Here is a 19,930-nt window from a genome sequence, read left to right on the forward strand (position 1 = left end):
CGAGAGCCAGCAGTGACCAAGAAGACCAGTGGCATCCTTGCTTCTATATTCAGAAATAGTGCAGCCAGCAGGACATGGAAGTAATCATGCCCATGTACTCAGCCTTGGTGAGGCCACACTCCAAATACTGTGTTCAGTTTTGGGTCCCCCACAGCAGGAAAGACAGTGAGGCTCTGGAATGTGTGCAGAGAAGGGCAAAGGAACTGTGAAGGATCTGGAGAACAAATCTTATGGAGAGCAGCTGATGGAACTAAGGTTGTTCAGTCTGGAGAAGACAAGGCTCAAGGTAGACCTCATCACTATGCAGCTCCCTGAAAGGAGGCTGTACTGAGGCAGGGGTCAGCCTTTTCTCCCAGGTAACTATTGATAAAACAAAAGGTTGCAGCCTCAAGTTGTACTATGGGAAGATCAGGTTCGATATTAGGAACAACTTCTTCCCTGAAAGAGAGGCGAGGTGCTGGCACAGGCTGCCCAGGGATAGGAGGTGTCACCATGCAGATAGGGCAGTGAGGGACAAGGTTAGCAGGCATGATGAGGTGGGGTTACAGTTGACTAGATCATCTTAGAGGCCTTTTCAACCTTAATGATTCAAGTATTTCTGAACTCAGCTGACCTTCATTACTGCTAACTGGTAACTTCCCCAACCAGCTCCATGCGTTCTCATATGGAGAAATACAGCTTCTAAAGAGCTTAGCTGTGATATGAGAAAATGCCACCATGGTGGTGGATCTCTCACACTTTGATTTGACACACTTTTCTGTTTTATTACTGGTTCCATACTGCATACATTCTTTTTACTGAGGACCATAGACAATAAAACTGAAAGCCGCCCCAGCTTCACACAAAACTAGTTATGTTTGTTTTCATTAGCACAGGTGGCAGTCACAGAAGACGTGATCTAATTTCCAAAGATTTCAGAGAACACATTAATACATTCAATCATTCAGTAATTCATCCAAACATTTAGCCAACTGTGCCAACAGGCATCGCAAATAAAGCTCATTCACTTGGCTTTCTAAAAGCACTCACACTGAAGGACACTTAAGACAAAAAATGTATTTTATGAACCCTGTCCTTGTTTTGTTGCATAATCACTCTGATGAGATTCAAAAATATCTGATAAAAAAGTGCTCCGCATTAGATTGCTTAATATTTATGTATTTGCACAGAGGGAGCTCGTATTTTTAGCAGATTCTTTTCAACAACAGAATTATTAGCCCTGGTGCACGATACAAGCTAAAGCTCTAAGTGCTTGTCTTCTGCTAAAAGGAGGAGAATGTTTAACTCCAAAATGAATACACAGCACAAATAAGAGCACAACTGAGGAGTTAAATTTCTTCCAAATTACTAGTTTCTTTTACTTGCAAGCTAGATGCTGTAGGTGATATTTTGCAAGTACCATAGAGGAAAAAGACTATCCATTAACCAAGAATGATTGCTGACCTCGTACTTTGGAGTTTCAGTCCAGGAGTCTAGCTGAAAAGAAAACGACAGTCCTCTGAAATTGAGGTGAAAGAGTTGTTCAGCTGAATTATACACTAAAAGAGAAAAAAGAAAGGAAAAAAATAGTTACAAAAACTGACAAAATTCTCTAGACCTCAGATCCAACAGCACTTTCATAGCAGGTCAATTAATTCACTAGGTCTGAGGATGTGGCTGGGAGGAACACAGTCACACTAGGTGCTAACTGGTTTGCTGCTCATTTGTTGCAGTTGAAATATAGCACTAAGAGAAACCATAAATCTATTAAAATAAGAGTTACTTATGTAAGCCGGTAGGCACTAATATATCCCTAATGATGCACTTATACAATGCAACAATCACTTAACATCATTAAAATAGCTTCAGCAGCTACTATTACCACTAAACAACTCTGTCTGCTGTTGTGTGACACTTGTACAGCCCTGACCATGAGGTGTTTCAAGCACAAGAGCCCAGAAGGTTGGTCAATTTGGTATTTCATACCACTGGGAAGCAAGGTCCTGGGAGAGGGGGAGGTGGAAAGCTCACAGGTCCCTCCCTATCTTTACCAAGGGGAGCTCCAGCTTGCATGCTCCAGTAATATAAGGAGGAAAAGCTTTGACACAAGTCCTGGTCCGTTTGTAACGATAATTAAAAATAGCATAATCAGAAACACTCACTGATAGGCCAGCTTTTAAAAAGGATAATAAATCAGGGCACGCACAGACTTCTAGTTGTCATTGTGTCATGAATGTCCCAATTTACTGTAATAAATTGCTCAACATCATCTATAAACAGCACTAAAAGTCACCCCACTGTTTACTCTGATGAGACATTGTTTTGTGAGACTGTGGAAAGCTCAAAAACAATGCCAGGAGACTGGGAGCTCAGGAACAGCTCTGGAACTGATGCTGCTGGGCTCAGCCTGCCCCTGGTAGCCAGTGGGTGGAACACAGTGTTCTTCTGACACATGGAAGCTGGTTCATTTGCAGAAGGGTTTGAGAACAGCAGAGGCAAAACAACAAAAACACAACAATGAAGAAACTCCGCAGCAAGAGAAGCTGCTTTCTTCAACTTATGCAGTTGAAATTGGTTCAGTGTTTGGGTTTTTTTTTTCCTCCTTATGGTTTCACATTTAAGAAAATATAGCAGCTTATCATTTAGAGAGAAAAAGCATTTCATTGTGGCTTTGTTTTTGTTTGTTTGTTAAAACAAAGTGCCTTTTAGATGTTCAGCTTCAGAGACATGTCACAAGATAGCTGTACGATGCCAGACTGCCCAGGATAGAAAAATAATGGTTAGGCAATAAGTACTAAGCTTCCAGAAGTCATCGTTTGTCTTTGCTGCAGAATGTGCTGGTTAAGAGCATTTTCCCTGCCCGTCACTCACAGCAAAACATGTGGGGAGAGGGAAATGTTTTGATCTGCAGGAAAATTACACAAGTCTCTCTCATGTGATAAATTATGATGCATCTTTTCCAAAGCCCACAGCCAGCTGGAGAAGTGTTTTTCCCCTAGTCATGCCAAGTGTGATATCTGATTATACACATCACATCGATTCCCATCCTCTGCAATGTTTATTGATGTTGAGGTTTAAAGGGCAAGGAACTTATTTATCCCCAAGATCTCTCTCGTATGTCCCTCAAGATCCTATGTTACAAATACCTATATGGATTTTTCAGTTGTTTTTGTTTGTTTTTCTTTTCAAACTCACAACCCAAGTACTCTGCAGACTAACTCTGCCAGAAAAAGCTGAATTTGCAAAAGGACTGCTTCTTTGCTGCTGCATTCTGGGAGAGAGACTGGGAGGGAGTCTGCCTTCCAGGAAAGCAGCAAAGCGTGGGCAGCTGGGAAAAGTTCCCGTAGAGATGGATGGGACAAAGCCACAGCTACCAGTAGAGCAGAGCCAGTCCCGACCAAAACAGAAGTAGATCAGAAGTCAAGTACCACTGGTCTCAAGAACAAGACTTTTCTGGCACCCCAGAGAGTCAGAGGGCAATCTCTGAGAGCTACAGAGCTGGAAAACAGGGGTCTCTCCCCTCCAGTAACACCACTGCAGCACTTTACTCTCTGAGTGCCATTCAATCCCACAGCCCCTACCCATGCTGAACAGTGCTTGGGCAAGCGGCCACATCCACGAGGATGCAGCACAGGATGTGACTGCAATAGAACCACTGGCAGGAGCAAGCGCTCCCCAGCAGGAGCTCAGGTCAGGAGACCGTGGAAGGAAGATGGAAAAGTGGTATAAAGCCTCAGCTTTCATGAAGCTGTTGACCTTCAAAGCACTCATATTTCAATCAGTTCCATGGCAAAGATACTACAACATTTCAAACTAACATGGGCCAAAAGGTAACAAAGCTGGTTACAATTTTTCTGATGACTTTTCCTTTTTCAAAACCACTGAGGGGGCAAAACCAGAACTGCTCACTGAAGGTTTCAAGAAAAACAAACAAACAAACAAAAAAAACCACATTGCTAACCTTTTGAAATATGCTTTGAAACTATCACTGTGGCCTGTGCAGAAGAGTTCTGCTGCAACCACGTTGGTTTAAGGGAAATCCAACATTCTGTTATGAAATTCTAGTGAATGTTAACACAAACAGAATACTCTTCATCTTAAAGAGTTTGCATTGTGTTTTATGGAAAGTAACGGCACAGAGAAGGAGATGGCTGTGTCATACTGTCATTCATAGAGACTGGCTTTCGGTTCTTCCGTCACACTGCAACGGGGGAAAGTTTCTTTTCCCACCTTTCTCTCTCCACATCAACTCAAATTTTTGGGGGGCGTGAAAACACTATCATCCCTCCCACATGTTGAAAAACTACTGTATTGTGTGTTTGCTTGTTTTTGCCTTTTCTATTTAAGGAAACAGGAAAAAAAAAAAGACCAAAACTTCGCATTGCATGTTACACTTCAAACATTCTTTATGACCAGACTGCTTACTAGAGAGCACTTACTCTAAGTAGGCTGTTAGTGGAAGATACTGGATTTCCAAAAGTAAAACTGAACAAGCATTTGCACACTAGTAAAGCAGTGACTGAGGCGAACAGCTTAAATAGATTTGCATATCTACTTGTCTCCAGGTGAAAGTTATCATCAGATGAAGCAAGCAAGCTTTAGTTCAATGTGCCAGGTGCACGAGGATCTGGCAAGCATGAAAACACGTGATTCCAAACTACATATTTAAGTGCCTGTGTGCAATTTTAATACAGTAAAAAAACATGCTAGTCCTATCATAAACAATGCTTACAGCTGAGATAATTATTTCTAAGCACCACAATTTTACAATAACTTTTTAAAAATATTTGCAAATAGTCTTTGTCACAGAACAAATCAGAAGTTACAAATCGTCAAGGGCATGCAGCCATTTTTACCTTTCCTAAACTCTATGAAGTTCTTGTACATACTATTTCCATAATAGCTAACTATAGATCTCACAGTGTGCCCAAGAGGAAATGCTAAGATCATGACTGAAGTGGAATTTAAAAAGGCTTACTCTGCTCCTTGGAGTATTACAGCTTGAAATCTTCTGAACTTCATTTATATCCATCTGATATTCAACCACTACAGCAGGCTCTTAGGCAATGATATTACTTTAGCCACATGACCCTCCACAGTTAATAAACTCTGTTCTGTGATGTGCAAGAAACCACCTGCAGAGAATAGGCACAAAGACTGGACGTGCAACCACCAGCAACCACAAAAAGCTCCAGTCTTTCTGGGATCACCCTGACTACTGCAAATTAACCCAGTCAAGCTAAAAATTGAGATATCTTCTTCTACCATGTGCAGTTCAACTTCCTTCCCGTTATGCCAGTTTGGGGCTCCATTTATTGAAGGTTCCTGAGCAGTTTAATTACAAATATCTCCCTCTTCTGTTTCACCACTTGCTTATTCTCATCATCTAACAAACCCCCGAGGCAAACTCAATTTTCACACGTAAGCAGGGGACTTAAAAAAAAAAAAATAAAATAACACTTCTGCTATAGAGGTGTCAAAAGGCCAAGAAGCTTTGTAAAAGCCACTGGGGGTTCAAGTCAGGTTACACAAACCTGTCCCAGTCCTGGTTGTGCTGCCCCTAAGGCTTCACACCTCCCAGGCACTCCCAGGAGCAGAAAGGAGATGCAGGGAGATGCAAACTAAGTCTCTCAGAGCACAGAGCTTGAGCAAACTGTCCTGGCTGGCTCTGCATGGAGATCAGCTCAAATGTCTGTATGTTCATGGTATACTTAATCCCTAAGGACACTTAAGAGCATACCATGCAGAAGAACGTGTAAAAACAACAGTATCAACAACAAAGCTCAGAATTTTCTGGCACTGGCAGTTCAAGAGAGATCGTTAATGATATCTGAGAACAGCATTCTGTGCCAATGACTCCAGCTATAAAAACATGGCCACTCTGGAACACAACTTCAAATCATCTGAGAACAGAAGTCTTCACACATTTCTCCAGGCAGACATACAGGAAAGGCACAAAAAAAAAAAGTCACTCCATCTAGGTGTACTTCTCATTCCCAAAAATATTTTGGCTTACCTCCTGGATGCGTTGCTCCAAATGACTGATCAATTTGTTCTATGGTTGGAGCAATTGCCTGAGAGTTAAAATGGACACCACTGAAAGACAAAACAAAACGAGTCTGCCCTAAGAGTACTGAACCGATGATTACAAACATTTACTAAAGGCAACAACACATTTAAATTGGAGAAGTCTCCAAGACTGAAGAAAATGAATAGCCTTCCTCAAACAATATTTGGTTATCTACATTTATTTATTAACAGTTACTGTTTTCTTAATGAGAACGGTTGAAAAGTGAGTTCAGAACAAAAAAAAAAAGGAGAGGAACCAGTCATTGGAATCAAGAAAAGACTGTTGGAGGTCTTAAATCACTTACCAATATTTTAACTTCACCTTAGTCAAGTCATAAACTTCAATCACCTGAAACATAGGACACAAACATTACCACGTTTGCACATCATAACAGAAATTCTTATTGGAAGGCAGGGAAGGCAAAGGCAGCTTGTAGTGCTTGGCCCTGTCCCTCTCAGCTCTGCTAGGATAAATCTCAGACTGACAAAACTCCAAGAATTCACTCAGCAATTGCACATCCAAAACAGTACTGAAGAACAGCAATGGACTCAGCATGGTACTCCTGGATCCTGAATAGATCAGTACTGATGTGCAGACAGTAGCCTTTCCATTAGCATGCCAGCATCTTGATTTCTGCACACACTACTCTTAGGCAAGACCAAAAGTAATCCAGTTAGGGGATCCTCTAATGAAAACCAAGCAGCAGGCCATCCTTTGGGTCACTCTTACTACCTTGAAGAATGCCTTTACAGGGTAGCAATTCCTAGTGCTGACTGCACCGCTTCCGCTTCCCAGCTTTTTTTCCTTTTTTTCTTTCTTTCTTTTTTTTTTTTTTAAAGGAAAAGATGAATACAGCAAAACTAAGCAGTTACATTCCATCTCTCCAAGCACTGCAGAAAATGTGAAGAGTAGTTCACAAGAAACCCAAGCCACAGTACTTAGTTCTAATGTATACTAAATATTTCACACTTCATTGAATGTTCCAGGGGGATCCCCTGGAGTCATTATTAGGCATGTCAATACTAAGTATGGCTCTTTTGTTCCAAATACATTATTGCAAAATGGCATTCAAGACTGATTTTATGTGATTTTTAAGTGACTGTTACTAGATTTCTGGTGCTACACTGGCTTTAGGCAGATCATAGATCAGCGAGTAATCACAGTCAAAGTCTTCTTCCACCCTATATTCGTGTTCCTCTGTCTGCAGGAAAAGGAAAATAGGCAGAGCCCATCCTAATTGCTGTCAAGAAAATGTGCCCTTCATGCTTTGGAAGGATGCACTGCTCAGTCGGAGCACAAAGCAGAACTCTGCAGGGACAAAGTAGAACTCCTTGCCTCTCTGTGTGGCTGTAAAGCCCAAAAATACTGTCAGCAAAGAAGGAAGTCCTGGTATGGGTAGATGCCTGGTGAATAACCCTAAATAGAACTACTTGCAATGCCCAAACCACTATATTCGAAAAAAATGAAAGAAAAAAAAAAAAAATCAACATTCAGTGGTATGCTGTTGACTCATAAAAAGCTGGAAGAGTTCTCTGAAGCATTTCTAGTTTGCTTGGAAAGCCCATGTGTTTCAAGACACAAGCAACAAGCATAGCACAAAGCACGTAACTTTAAAATTATGGCAAAGCTACCCTAAAGAAGTGCAGATTTCTCTTCCCAATAGACAGACACATTCCGGCAGTTCTGCTGAACACAAGATGGAACAGAGAGCAACAGAAGAGAACAGCCAATGAAGGGCAGCACGCTGCAGCATGAGGTGCCCACCCCATGGAGAAACGCGCTGCCAGCAGGCACCAGTTTGCCATCAGCCCTCTTCCCACACTTTGGGTGGAAGATCGGTTCATGTCAACATTGCTTTTTGCTTACCACAAAGTAAGAAACAAGCACAACTCAGCAAAATTTAAATATGGTCCAAAGATCTTGTCAAAATCATGAAAGACATAGACCAAAGAAACAGTGCAGCAGGCCACAGCACCAGAAAACAATTCATTTTTGAAGCCACAGAACATTAGCTTGACTCATTCTACATATAGAGGAGCAAACAACTGAGAAGACCAAGAACAACTGGCTGCCTACACCACCAGAAGGCAGTTAGTTGGCCCAGCAGAGTAAAATCTGCTGTTTAGTCACATGGGCTGTTTTGATGGATCCTACTGACTACAGATCACAGATGTGTCCAGGTGTCCTCTAACAGCAATAACAGAACAGCACTATAAAATTAACTTCTCCCTATTGGAGCTGGACAGGAGTCAGTGCAGTAAAATTCACAATAGATTAATACTTTCAGAATCTGACCCAACCTCTTTCATATCAACTACAAACTCACATAACATCTGCATTGCTTTGGCTCCTGAAAGTGAACAGAGGGATTGCACAGACATCCCGGCGCTCCCTGAACAGAGGGAGGGAACGTTTTAGGAATACAGCTATCATGAGCTACTTCGGCTCTGTCAAACCTTTCTTTCAACCTCTTTCTCACAACCAAATCCAATAGCAAGGCTGCATTAAAAAAAAAAAAGTAAAAAAAGGCAAATAAAGCCCAAACAAAAACGAATCACAGAAAGCGAAGAATAAAGAAAAAAATCCCAATTCTTCCAGTTTTGCTGCTGCTGAGCAACACTGAAAACAGTGTCACACCTCAAAAAAGAGATATTACTTATTCTAAACCCACACAATCCTTACTAGTGCTGCTGCTCACTTCTAAGCAACCCCACAGAATTTCTACTGCAAAGCTTCTGGAGCAGTTTTACAAGTAGTTTTCATAGCACTGTATGCTTTTACACAGCTTTTCTCTCCAGAGCTAACAAACAAAAGATAAACCACTTGATCACTGAATCGCTACATACCAGAAGAGGTTGGCTGGTGTGTTTTGTTTTTGAACAAAACTCTAAAACATTATGGGGAAAAAAAACAGGCAAAAATCCCTGCGTGTTTCTTACAACACTGAGTGTTGAAGTGACACCAAAGCAAGACCTTCAAAAATTGCTTGGAGACGCAAGGACATAGCAAATGCTACCTGCAGTAATTCAACGAGAGGACAGGGACATTCAAATGACTGGAGAGGAGTAAGACGTCCACTTGGAATGATTCGGTTTTGAGTTTTACCTCCTCAGAGAACAATAATTTTTTGCCAAGATCTCCTACAGGTGTAGCTTACATTGATAAAGTTCTATCTGACAAAGAATACATGAGATGTTATCTCAAGAACTGTAAATGCAAGTAAACGACCTGAATAACTCTAAGTTCCAAATCTTAACAAAAAAATGAAAAATCGCGTTGTAGGAATGAGTTTACAAAACAGAAACTTTTGCAAGGCAGTTACAAACTGAAATCTTCCCCCCAAAATGCTTGTGTTTCAGGCTACCACTGCCTCCAATAACCCCACAGTTGGGCTAGACATAACAATTTTACAGCAGAAGCATCTGAACAGCTTCAGCTGCTGCTATGTTCTTCATATGATTTGGAGAAAGATGTTTTGCTGCTGCTTGCATCAAATAAAGACAAGGCAGTTGCAGCTCCTGCTGCTGCAATGTCTGGGAGTATGGATGTGAGCACCATGCTCCAAAGTTACCTCAAGGATAAGCACAGATTTTCTGGCACAGCATTTAACCCCACACTTCTGCTTCCAACTGCTAAATGTCCAGCAGCTTGGCAGCTGGAGCAGGGCACTCGCACACCATTAGCCCCATCAGCCCCTGGGTCCTGAGCAGAGAACTGTGCTCAGATGGCTGTTTGCCAAAGCCTGAATCTGTGATCATCCCAAATACCAAGGAAGTTAGAGAGATTTTAAATGCTGTAGTTATGAAAGCTTTTTAAAATGCTGTAGTGATTCAGCCATATCTCTGCAGTCCCACAGTGATCCATTTCACACCACTTTTATAACAGATTTGTGGAGATCATAAATGCCATGGGAGGTTAGCAACCACTTGCCCTTTATTTTGTGTCTTAACTACATACAGCATCCTAGATAGGCAGAACAGCACTCAGTCACCTGAAAGAGCAGATGTGGAACTGCAAAAAAAAGAAATGCAGTTCATTATCACAAGGCAGCACTAAATATGGTACATTAAATGTATAAAAGGATCACACACTTATTTACACTACTTTAATTGTCAGGGTTTAGTTTTGCACTCTTTTCTTTGCACGAAGGTTGTTTTATTACCTTAAGTCTCTGATTGAAAGCATCAAACAGCAGTTTGATTCCATCCTGAGTCAAGTTAAGGATGAGGTCGTGGCTAAGAGGTGACTGCAAAACAAGAAAAGCTGTTAGGCCTATAATTTCAAGGCTTCTCCATTCAGATATACAATCCTTGTACAAATGGGTTACCTTGGAAAAAAACAAAACTGCCTCAAAAAACAACTCTTTGTTCAATGAATATGTATAACGCAAATACATTTAGCCAAAGCTTCCAATGCCTTCAGCTGTCTTACAGCAACAAATAGGGTCTCTGAATCTTGCAGGAACTCCCAGAAGGGCATCTGTCCATTACTGAGTTGAGAGGGAAAACAAGCATCCTCAGAAACAAACACATCACACTTAATATCACACACAGACATCGCACAGGGGCAGTCTGTCACAACCCTGGCACACAGAAGTAACACATCCTGCATCACTACAACGACATCACTCGACAGACAGACAGCGAGAGGGCTCTCCACTTCAGAAAGCCAGGAGTGTCACAGTCTTCTTCAGGCTGAAAAGGAAGGCTTCAGACTCTTCTGTTGTGAATTTTGGTTTCCTTAGTTACTGTGAATCATAATAACTCAAAGCCTAATTTGCAGTCTGCTGGAGTCAATAGGAGACATTCCACTGGCTTCCCTGTGTCTGGACAGGCTCCACGCCACCTCGGCCTGCCGCAAAGCTCTGGAAGCAGCTCACTCCTGCACTGGTACAACCCATGCACATACAGCCTGCTGGTCCTAATTCAGCTATTTGATAGCCTACCACTTGAAACACACTCCCTTTGAAAAACTCTACCCTCCATAACTGTCTGCTCAGAGGAGGAAAGAGGCTACATGACAGGCTGGTGGCAGTACTCATGCCCTAGAACTGCTCCAGTTGGTTATCTAGCAGAAGACTGACACGGAATGGGACACCTGGGGCACATTCTAGCTTCTGTATGAGCAGCCACATCATACAGCCTTTTCTTAAGCAGTCTTAAAACTGCTACTCTACTTCTTTGTTCCACTGGAGGAAGTCTGTGTTTTGACTGTCAGAACTCTAGTTTTCATCCCAAGTTTTCTCATCTCCTTGCTGCCATGCCAGCATCATAGCCCAAATACTTCCGTGCAACTCCTAACCCTTCCCAATCTACATCCTCGACATCACATTGCTAGGTCCAAATGAGCCTGAGGGCTTTCAAGCCCCTGTGCTGCTGTTTTCCCATTCCCCTTGCCTGCTCCCCTCATGCTATCTGAAGTCCTAACAGCACCCTGCACAGCAGTAATACTTCACTCACAATTGCTGGCAAAGCTCTAGTGATACGGTCTAGAATAGAAGCAGCACTGCCTCAGAGCCACAGATCTGAGAAAAAAGGTCTAATTCTGATCCTAGGAGGGTTTTTTTCTTTAAGTCCCTTACAAAACAAATTTAGAAAGGCTACAGATGCAGAGGAAAAAAAAAAAACAACAAAAACCAAACACAACAGGATGCACATTATATCTAAAATACAACAGCATGGTAGCTCTGAAAAAGGACATGATCTGCATCTCACTGGTTTCTAAGCAGGCTATTCCAAAACTAACAAGAGTATTATAAGGCATCCCACTTACGTCAGATTAAAAGAAGAGACGTGGGCAGATTTAATTGCATTTAATTGTCATATTAATTTTTGAAAGGAAATGCCTGTTGCCAGAGTTCTAGAATCAGAAATGAGATGCAACAACTTGAAATAAGTAAATGCCCCATAAGAGGCGCAGGTCCATCATGCCTTCTAGCACAGGTCTGCTCATCCTGTGACTCTACAAAACCAAGAGGAACAGCAGCCTCACTACTTATCTAAACAAGCCTAGAAATAATTCTGGAACATACTGCAATAAGACAACTAAAACACCTCCAAATGCATCAAGTACACAAAGCTACAATTTCAATAACTGAACGTTCAGTCATCGTGAAAGCCAGGAATCCACATGATCTGAAACAAAAGGAGTAACTCATCTAATTACATGAAAAACGTATCCAGCAGGAAACCACCAGAGCTGAGCTTGTTCCTCAGCCATTCAGTTCTCACTGTAACTGCATGAGACTTCAATCTGTACTTCTAAAATAAAATTAAATGTTGGCAGACTTTGCTTTTTTCCTAATGCAAAGATCTACAGCACATGCATATCATCTTCTGACTGAGGTGCATTTCACATAATGTGCTTGGGGCCTCCTCTGCCCCACATCCTTCCCCCTTCCTTCAAAGGGAAGTTGGTACATAACACATTTACTTCATTCAGCACATTGGTTTCCCCTCTAGTCCTCTTTTGGACAATGTCAAGCATATTAGGAACTAATAAATCTTTAATTACAAATAATGATTAACACATTAACAGATTTAAACTACTGCCCTTCCTGCAGATAGATCTGCAGATCCAGAAAAGCGTGGAAGCATTTCCCCATCACCACCCAACCAAACACCAACATGGAAAGCAAGGAGTACTCAGCTCCAGGCTGCCTGGGGGGTGGGGAGTCCCCATCCCTGGGGGTGTCCCAGAGCCATGGGGATGGGCACTGAGGGACGTGGGCAGCGGGCAGGGTGGGGGTGGGCTGGAGTTGGACCTGGGGATGTGAGGGTCTCTCCCAACCATAATGGTTCTAAGATTTGAATAATACAAACACTTGACAACAACAATGAAAAGACAGGCTAGAATTATCCCGCAAGCTACAGAACATTTCCTTCCTCATAAGGAAAACAACAGAAGCACCTCACCACCACATCTGTTACACCACTGCGCTCTGTGTTGAGGACTATCACACTTGATGCAAAGCTGTTATAAAGGCCACACCTCTGACGTGATCTAGTTCAGTTTTGAGTATACACATGCTAGCATGACACAGTATCAGAATGGGTCACGGCACCCTAACTGCGGGACACAACGAGCTGAATGATGTGACCAGACCAGCTGTACTCACCTGCTCGCTGTAGAGAACCTGGACATTCTTGATAATGCGACAGTGCTTCTGGAGAATGGCTACGGCCTGAGCCAAAGGCATTCCTGCAAAAACAACAGCAGCATTTCTCCAGTTCGCAGACTGGCTCACCCCATGTTTGGCAGAAAGGTTATGGATGAGGCAGAGTCATCATTGGCAAACAGTGCTTTATGACACACAGGCACACAATCGACAGAGGAGCCTACCTGACTCACGCTATCAGCACAAACCCGTGCTCTAGAACAGAAAGGCCATTGTTTACCCACCAGCTTGCAGCATATAAGAAAGGTTGGGCTGGCCACCAGTCAATGGTACGACAGCCTGGAGCAGATACCCGCCAGCGTCAGTCAGCATCCTCATACACTCTCCACAAGTTCCTGGGTGCATTTTATGGTCTATCTTTCAGTCAGGCCCGATAAGCGACCAAGAAGTTGTACAAGACAGATAAAAATACAACATATTCACAGCAGCTGTGCCGCTACAGCTGTCGGAAGGCACTTTATCTTCTCAGTTTACAGTTTCTTCAGCACACAGCAGCTTCCAACAGCAAGCAGACGGCAGATTTGACGAGGAAAAGCAAGTGAAGATAAAGATAAAGATACTCTGAGGCCTTTCCAAGCGGAGTGTGATCAGGCTCCTTGGTTTGGCATTTATAAGATAGAGCACAAGCTCATAATTTCAAGATTTTATTCCTCAGTAATTGGTGCAAGTCAATTATGGTTTAGTTATCTGACATTCTGTTTACATTCCTCACTCTTTCCTTCTCTACTTCTACTTCTTAAGCTGTAAGCAAATTGCCTCCGTTAGAAAACTTCAGCAGAGGAACTACAGCTCCCTTCAGCTAACAGCTCGGGCATTGGAGCTCTCAGACAGCAGCTATGCCCTTCACAGTGCGCGCACAGCCCCAGACCACCTTTCAGATATTATCTATGGAAAAAAGGAAACACTCAACTATAAACCACACATTGCTCCCTCCATCAGCACCAGTTCTGCTATAACTCTCCTAACACTGAAGGAATCTTTGCAGCACAGTGCTGATCTACGTGCCTGTCGCTCCTGTACAGCACAGCCCTCCTGGGATGGTGGCATCGAGCTGTGGTGGCAAAGTTTGATACATGAGACCTACAGTGATTCCATTTGTAAATACCGTACACAAATGTTTCTGGCAAAACTGTTTCCAAAAGCGTGAGCTAATAAGAAAAACAAAACAGGTGGTTGTGCCTAGAAATCCTAACCAGAAAACACTACAGATTCCAGAAGAGAGTACTTTTTTTGAGTATTTATCAACAACAGTAACAAAACCAACATGTACAGAGACACACAATTAAGCAGAACCGCTTCCTATTCGCCAGGAAACAACAGCTACCGTGCAGCCTGAGCAGCTCAACTCTGCAGCCTGCTTGGAAAAGACAGTTAAATAGTAAATAGAATTTCCAAAATGGAACAGCCTCCTGCTGTTGTTTATGCTTCTAAGATCAAAGATGCTGCTGTGAAAGCTATGCATCCCTTAACCCAGCAGAAGCTGTGCTTCCAATTCAGCAAAGGTGATTTCAAGCACAAGACTTATTTTCAAAGTCAGTATTTCCCCAGATACTTGTAGAGCATACACTCACAGCAAGTGCCAGCAGGGCTCCCTCAGAAATCCACGTGGTGGAACACAAACCCAAGCTGGGTTTGTAGCCCAACCAACTTAACTGCTGCAACCGTGGGTCTGCGAGCATGCAAACAGCTCACATGACAGCATTACTCAGAGCACTCTCATACTGCAAGCAAACAGAAGTGGGCTGATTTCATTCTGTTTTGCTGAGAATCAAGCAGACTTTGCCATGCAACAGTGCATTACAGCTACGAAAAGGAAACTAACTTCTCCAGGAGCAGCCCTCAAAACCCAAACATAGAAGGGACTACATCCTCCTACTCCTCCTCCACTAACAGAGAGCCAAGGGAAGAGTAGGAAACCTGAGGTAGTTCTCTTCACTCTTGTGGCACTGACATCCTGATCCTCAGTGAAAGCACTGATGGGAGCTCTAGCCCTCTGTCTTTCTGAAGGGGGCAGGAGAAGACAAATCACAATGCACCAAAGGGAAGTGAAACATTGTCAAAAAAGAAAGTATAAAAGACAGCAGAAACATAAGTGTACCTTAGAAATTACACATCTAACACTAATAACACAGCAATAGGCACTGCAAAATATTTAATTGTTCTCTTTCAAACAGCAGGAATGTAGCCTGAGAGGTGCAGTGACCCAGGCACTCAGCCGAGCACCAGACTCAGCCTTGGTGAAATTTTTCAAGCTCTGGTCACACAGTGAGTCAACAGTGCAGCCAGAAACAAAATTCAAGAACTCATGTGAAAAGTTCTCCATGCATTTCCCCCCAGCCATCTCCAGTGCAGGCACAGCGCTGGGAGCCAGGCAGCAGGTCAGGAGTGCTGCCACGGAACGTGGCTGAGAACAGATTGACATAGGTGCCGAATGGAATGGCAGGGCAGCATGGATCTCACTTCCAGCAGCACTTCCACTTGCACGGCCAGAGCAGCTCCACCAGCAGGGGCACAGCACACAGCACCGTGAGCACAGGGCAAAGTGTCTCGGTGCCGAGTCAGCCTCCTGCTCCGTACCACCAGGTCATGCTAATTATACGTTAGACTCATCACATGGTGGCTATATTTACTCCAAGAATTACAGCTGAGTTTCCTCCCTCTCACATCTATGCGTGTGTACACACAGACATAAACACAGTATGTAATTTTAGCCATGAGATTGTGTTAACGGGCTTCTTTGAGGGGTTCTTGGGAAAACAAGAGTCACGTCTCCATCCTCCCCCTCTCTTTTTTCACTTTTCTTTAAGTAAGGAGATCGGGGGGGTTTCAGTGCAGCACACACCCCAGCCGTGGTCATTAACACCATTTCAGATCGCACCTGTTTTCAGCCAACGCCTGACCCGGAGGGCGGCAACGCTGTCCACGGCAGAGGATTGGAACCGGGCGGGCTTTGAGGTCCTTTCCAGCCCAACCACGCCGCGGTCCCACGAATCCACACCCCCAAAGGATCACAGACCTCCAGGCACAGTGCGAGGACACGGGGACACGATGGCGACAAGGAGACCACCGGGATTTCCGAGCGGGACACCGCGCTGATCGGCCTCCAAAGCCCTGTAACGCTCCCTCGAGCAACCGGGCTGCACCCACCCCCGACCTCGCAGCAGCTCGGCGCCCGCTGCCTCCCACGAGCGGCCCCAGCTCCAGCCAGGAGCACGGGGCACACACATACCGCGCAGGCCGGCACCGGCCAAAGAGGGGCAGGGGAGCGGAGGGGGAGGGGTAGCAGGCTGGAAAACGGGACGAGGAGGCGGCCCAGCGGGCGGGGGGCACGGCGGGGCACGGCACGGCCCCCGGGGGGGGGGGAGGGGGGGGTGGAGGGGAGTGGAACGAGGCGGGGGGGGAGCGCCGCGGCCCGAGACAAAGGGAAGCAGCGGGCTAGGGGGGCAGGGAGCCGGGAAACAAACAAAGCGGCGCGGGGCCACGCAACACGGCGGGGGACGGAGAGCGGCGCGGGGCCCCGCGGGCGCGGACTTACCCAAGGTGAACTCCCATTGCTCGTTCCCCAGGGAGCGCTCGGGAACCACCTCCAGGTCCAGCATTGGCGCGGTGGCCCCGGCGGACGGGCAGCGGCAGCGCCGGACCCCTGCGGGGAAGCGATGAGGAGCGGGGGGAGCCGGCCGAGGGCTGAGGGCCCCCGTACCCCGCCTCGCGCCGTCGCCATAGCGACCAGCCGACCGGTCCGCCGCCCCCCTCCGCGCGGGCGGGAGCCGCCGCAGTCCCGCCGCACCGGCGGAGCCCCGGGTGTAAGGGGGGGACGCGGCCCCCTCCCCCCCCGCGCCGCGGGGCCGCCACTCACCTCACTTGCGGCTGCTGAAAAAGCGCTTCGCGGCCGTCGTCAGGCGAGGCCGCGCCGGGGGCGGGGCGGGAGAAGGGGCGGGGCCAGAACGTGGCCGCGCCCCTCCGCCTCTCGGGCCGGGGCGGGGAGCGGCCGTCGTGCGGGAGGCCGCGGGTTCGAGGCCCGCCGCGGGACGGGACGGGCTTGCGGTGGGTGGGAGGCATGGGATCGCGAAGCATCTCGAGCTGGAGGCGGCCCGCGCGGATCGCCGAGTCCAGCCCCCGCCTCCTCACAGCACAACGCGGACCCTACGTCTGAGAGCCGTGTCCCAATGCCGTGCCCGCAGCCCTCCGGGGCGGAGCCGTCCCCTCGCACCCCCGACCGTCCCCTGACGCCGCTCCGCGCCGTTCTCTAGGGCCGTGCTGGGAAAGCCAGGGCACAACAACGAGGAAAAACCACCGAACCCCGATCTCGTTTTTCTGGTTGAAGCACGGGGTGTGGAACAAAGGCTCGAGTGGAAATTAGTAAGTGGCACCAGGCAGCTCAGCCGGGCGAGCTGAGTGAGTCATCCGGGAAGAGGGCAGCAAACGAGGTCGGCGCTGCGGAGCGAACAGCTGCAGGGTCCCGCAGCCCCCGGCGCAGCGCCGCGGGATGGCTGCGTCGAAGGGACCTCGAAGCTCACCCAGTTGCAACGCCCTGCTGCGGGCTGGGCTGCCGCGCATCAGATCCGAGCGCCAGGGCTTTGTTGTCCGCGGTCCGAGCCCACAAAGCTGCCCGCCGTGCCGAGCGAGGGCGTTCAGGAGAGAGGGGATGCTCTGGAGGCTGCAGGCAGCAGGGAGGGACCGACGTCCCTGCTCAGCACTCCCCAACCCGCTGTACTCAGCCCTAGGGGCGCACGGGGCTGGCGTCACCACAAGTGGAAATAACGGGGCTCTCCCAGGGGCTGCTTTGCCCCCAGGTCCCGCCACAGACACACATAGGGGCATCTCCTCGAGAAGCCGTCATGGTTTAATCCCCTCGTTGCGTCCGTATCATAGAATCACGGAATCATTAAGGTTAGAAAAGACCTCTCACATCCCCAAGTCCAACCCCACCATGCCCACTGCCCACGTCCCTCAGTGCCACATCCCCACGGGGGGACTCCCCCCGTCCCTGGGCAGCTGTGCCGCTGCATCACTGCTCTTGGGGACAATAAATTGTTCTTAATATCCCACCTGAACCTCCCTTGGTGCAAGGTGATGCCATCACCGCTGATCCTGGGATAAAGGGAGGGAGAATTAAAAAAACCTGGCAGCAGTGACAGGAACCCACAGCCAGAGCAGGAACCCTCTGCTGTGCCCTCGTTGCTGCCATTCCCAATCCCTGGCTTCCTTGCTGCTGGGCCGAAGTCACAACCCAACCCCAGGGAAGGGGAAAAAAGTAATGCAAAATACGCCAGGAGCGACCAGAAGCACAGCAGGATGAGCAGCACTGATGGTGAATGCGGGCTGCCCTCTCCCGATGAGATTTAACAATGCACTTTGCTTTCACAGCTAGAAACATTTCAAAGTGGCATCTGCTAACCCTGCCTGCGTGCCTGGCTTCTCTGTGCTGGGAAGGGGGCCAGGAGGTCTTCCCTCACCCAAGTGCACAGGATTTCAGTGGCACCGGCATCACTTCCCAACCGCGAGAGTTGGGCTTTTCCCTCCTCACCCTTCTGTGCCATTCGCAGACCTCAGCCCATCCGGTTTCTCTTAAAGCCATGATGCATGCAGGACAAAATCTAACTAGGCTTCATTAGGAACAGATGCACCCTTTGCTCTTTTATTCTAGAGGCTGCTCAGTCTGGGAGCAGCGCACTCTGTGATGCAGCATGATGCTGCCCTGGGCTCCCACATTCTGGGGTGATGGTTTGGTTCTTCCCAAGTTATTCAGCACGCTCAAGTAGGACAGCGCAAGCAAAATGATGCTCAGTTCTTCCTTTTATCAATAGCTTTAAATGGGGGTCCATGCCCACCCCAGAGGAGCAATGTGCTCCTTCCAGCCCAGGATGGAGCAAGGCTCTGCAGAACCACAGACCAACTGCCAGGCTGATATCTTTGCCAAGCTCTTCCTGAAACGGGCGTATCTTCAGCACTGGAAGCCAAACCTTGGGCAATAGGAGGCAGCGGCAGTGTGCAGCCTGGGCAGGTGGATGGACTCAGGCAGCAGAATGCTGCGGGGTTCAAAGCAGCAGTGAAAGATGTGCTGCTGCAGGGTAGTGAAAGGAGTCACGCATTCCATGAGCCCACTGAGACCACGTCCTGACAGCCCCTTGCTCTGCAGAGCAGAACCGAAAGCAGAACCAAAAAGAGGATCCGTCCTTGGTATGGGAGCACCTGCCCCAGCAAGGAGGGAACAAGGGGGCTCGGCAGCACCAGGTGGGGAGTAGCAGCTGCTCAGTGACCTGATGAGGAGCAAGTGGCCCAGAGCTGCAGCTCCCAGCTGGCCCCATACAAGACTGAGCTCTCTCCAAGCTTGCAGCCACCAGAGCTTCCCCCGGTCAGTCCTATCTCATGTAAGCACACTCTAACCCTAAACACACAAACCTGCCCAAGCCAGAGCAGGAGGAACAGCAGCACCTCCCTGCCACCGTGGTTCATCCTTCTGAATCCATCAGCCCCACAGTTAAGACAGACCAAGACCCCTATTTGGGGGAACAGCTTCCATATCAGCATGGGTGGGAGCTAGGAGAGGCACTGCAAACACTGTGGAAGAAAGCACAATGAATAAATAGAAGGGTTGAGATGGAAGGGACCTACGAAGGTCACCAAGTCGGAGAGCCAAGTGCAAATCCTCAGGAAAGAAACCTGCAGACATCCATTCTGCAGCATAGGAAGTTCCGCACAAA

General features: G+C 46.9%; 1 protein-coding gene across 3 annotated transcripts in view; it reads right to left on the minus strand.

Annotated features, from left to right (window-relative positions):
- The window catches only part of PHAF1 (phagophore assembly factor 1), a 33,135-nt gene extending 15,951 nt beyond the window's left edge, over positions 1-17,184 (minus strand). Inside the window, exons 1-7 of one of the 3 annotated variants that reach the window (XM_085235285.1) lie at positions 17,083-17,184; positions 16,762-16,869; positions 13,167-13,249; positions 10,212-10,295; positions 6,354-6,397; positions 5,996-6,075; positions 1,444-1,538 (exon numbers count right to left, since the gene is read on the minus strand). In XM_085235285.1, the coding sequence (XP_085091411.1) occupies positions 1,444-1,538; positions 5,996-6,075; positions 6,354-6,397; positions 10,212-10,295; positions 13,167-13,249; positions 16,762-16,825 (450 nt within the window). In that variant the 5' untranslated portion in view covers positions 16,826-16,869; positions 17,083-17,184. Of the gene's footprint in view, positions 1-1,443; positions 1,539-5,995; positions 6,076-6,353; positions 6,398-10,211; positions 10,296-13,166; positions 13,250-14,797; positions 16,483-16,761; positions 16,963-17,082 lie in introns of those variants that run through there. The other 2 variants (XM_085235287.1, XM_085235288.1) reach the window with 2 other exon arrangements.
- Between the last annotated feature and the right edge of the window lie 2,746 nt (positions 17,185-19,930).

The sequence above is a fragment of the Meleagris gallopavo genome, chromosome 13, assembly GCF_905368555.1.
Source record: "Meleagris gallopavo chromosome 13, MGAL_WU_HG_1.1, whole genome shotgun sequence".
In the NCBI taxonomy this organism is placed as follows: Eukaryota; Metazoa; Chordata; class Aves; order Galliformes; family Phasianidae; genus Meleagris; species Meleagris gallopavo.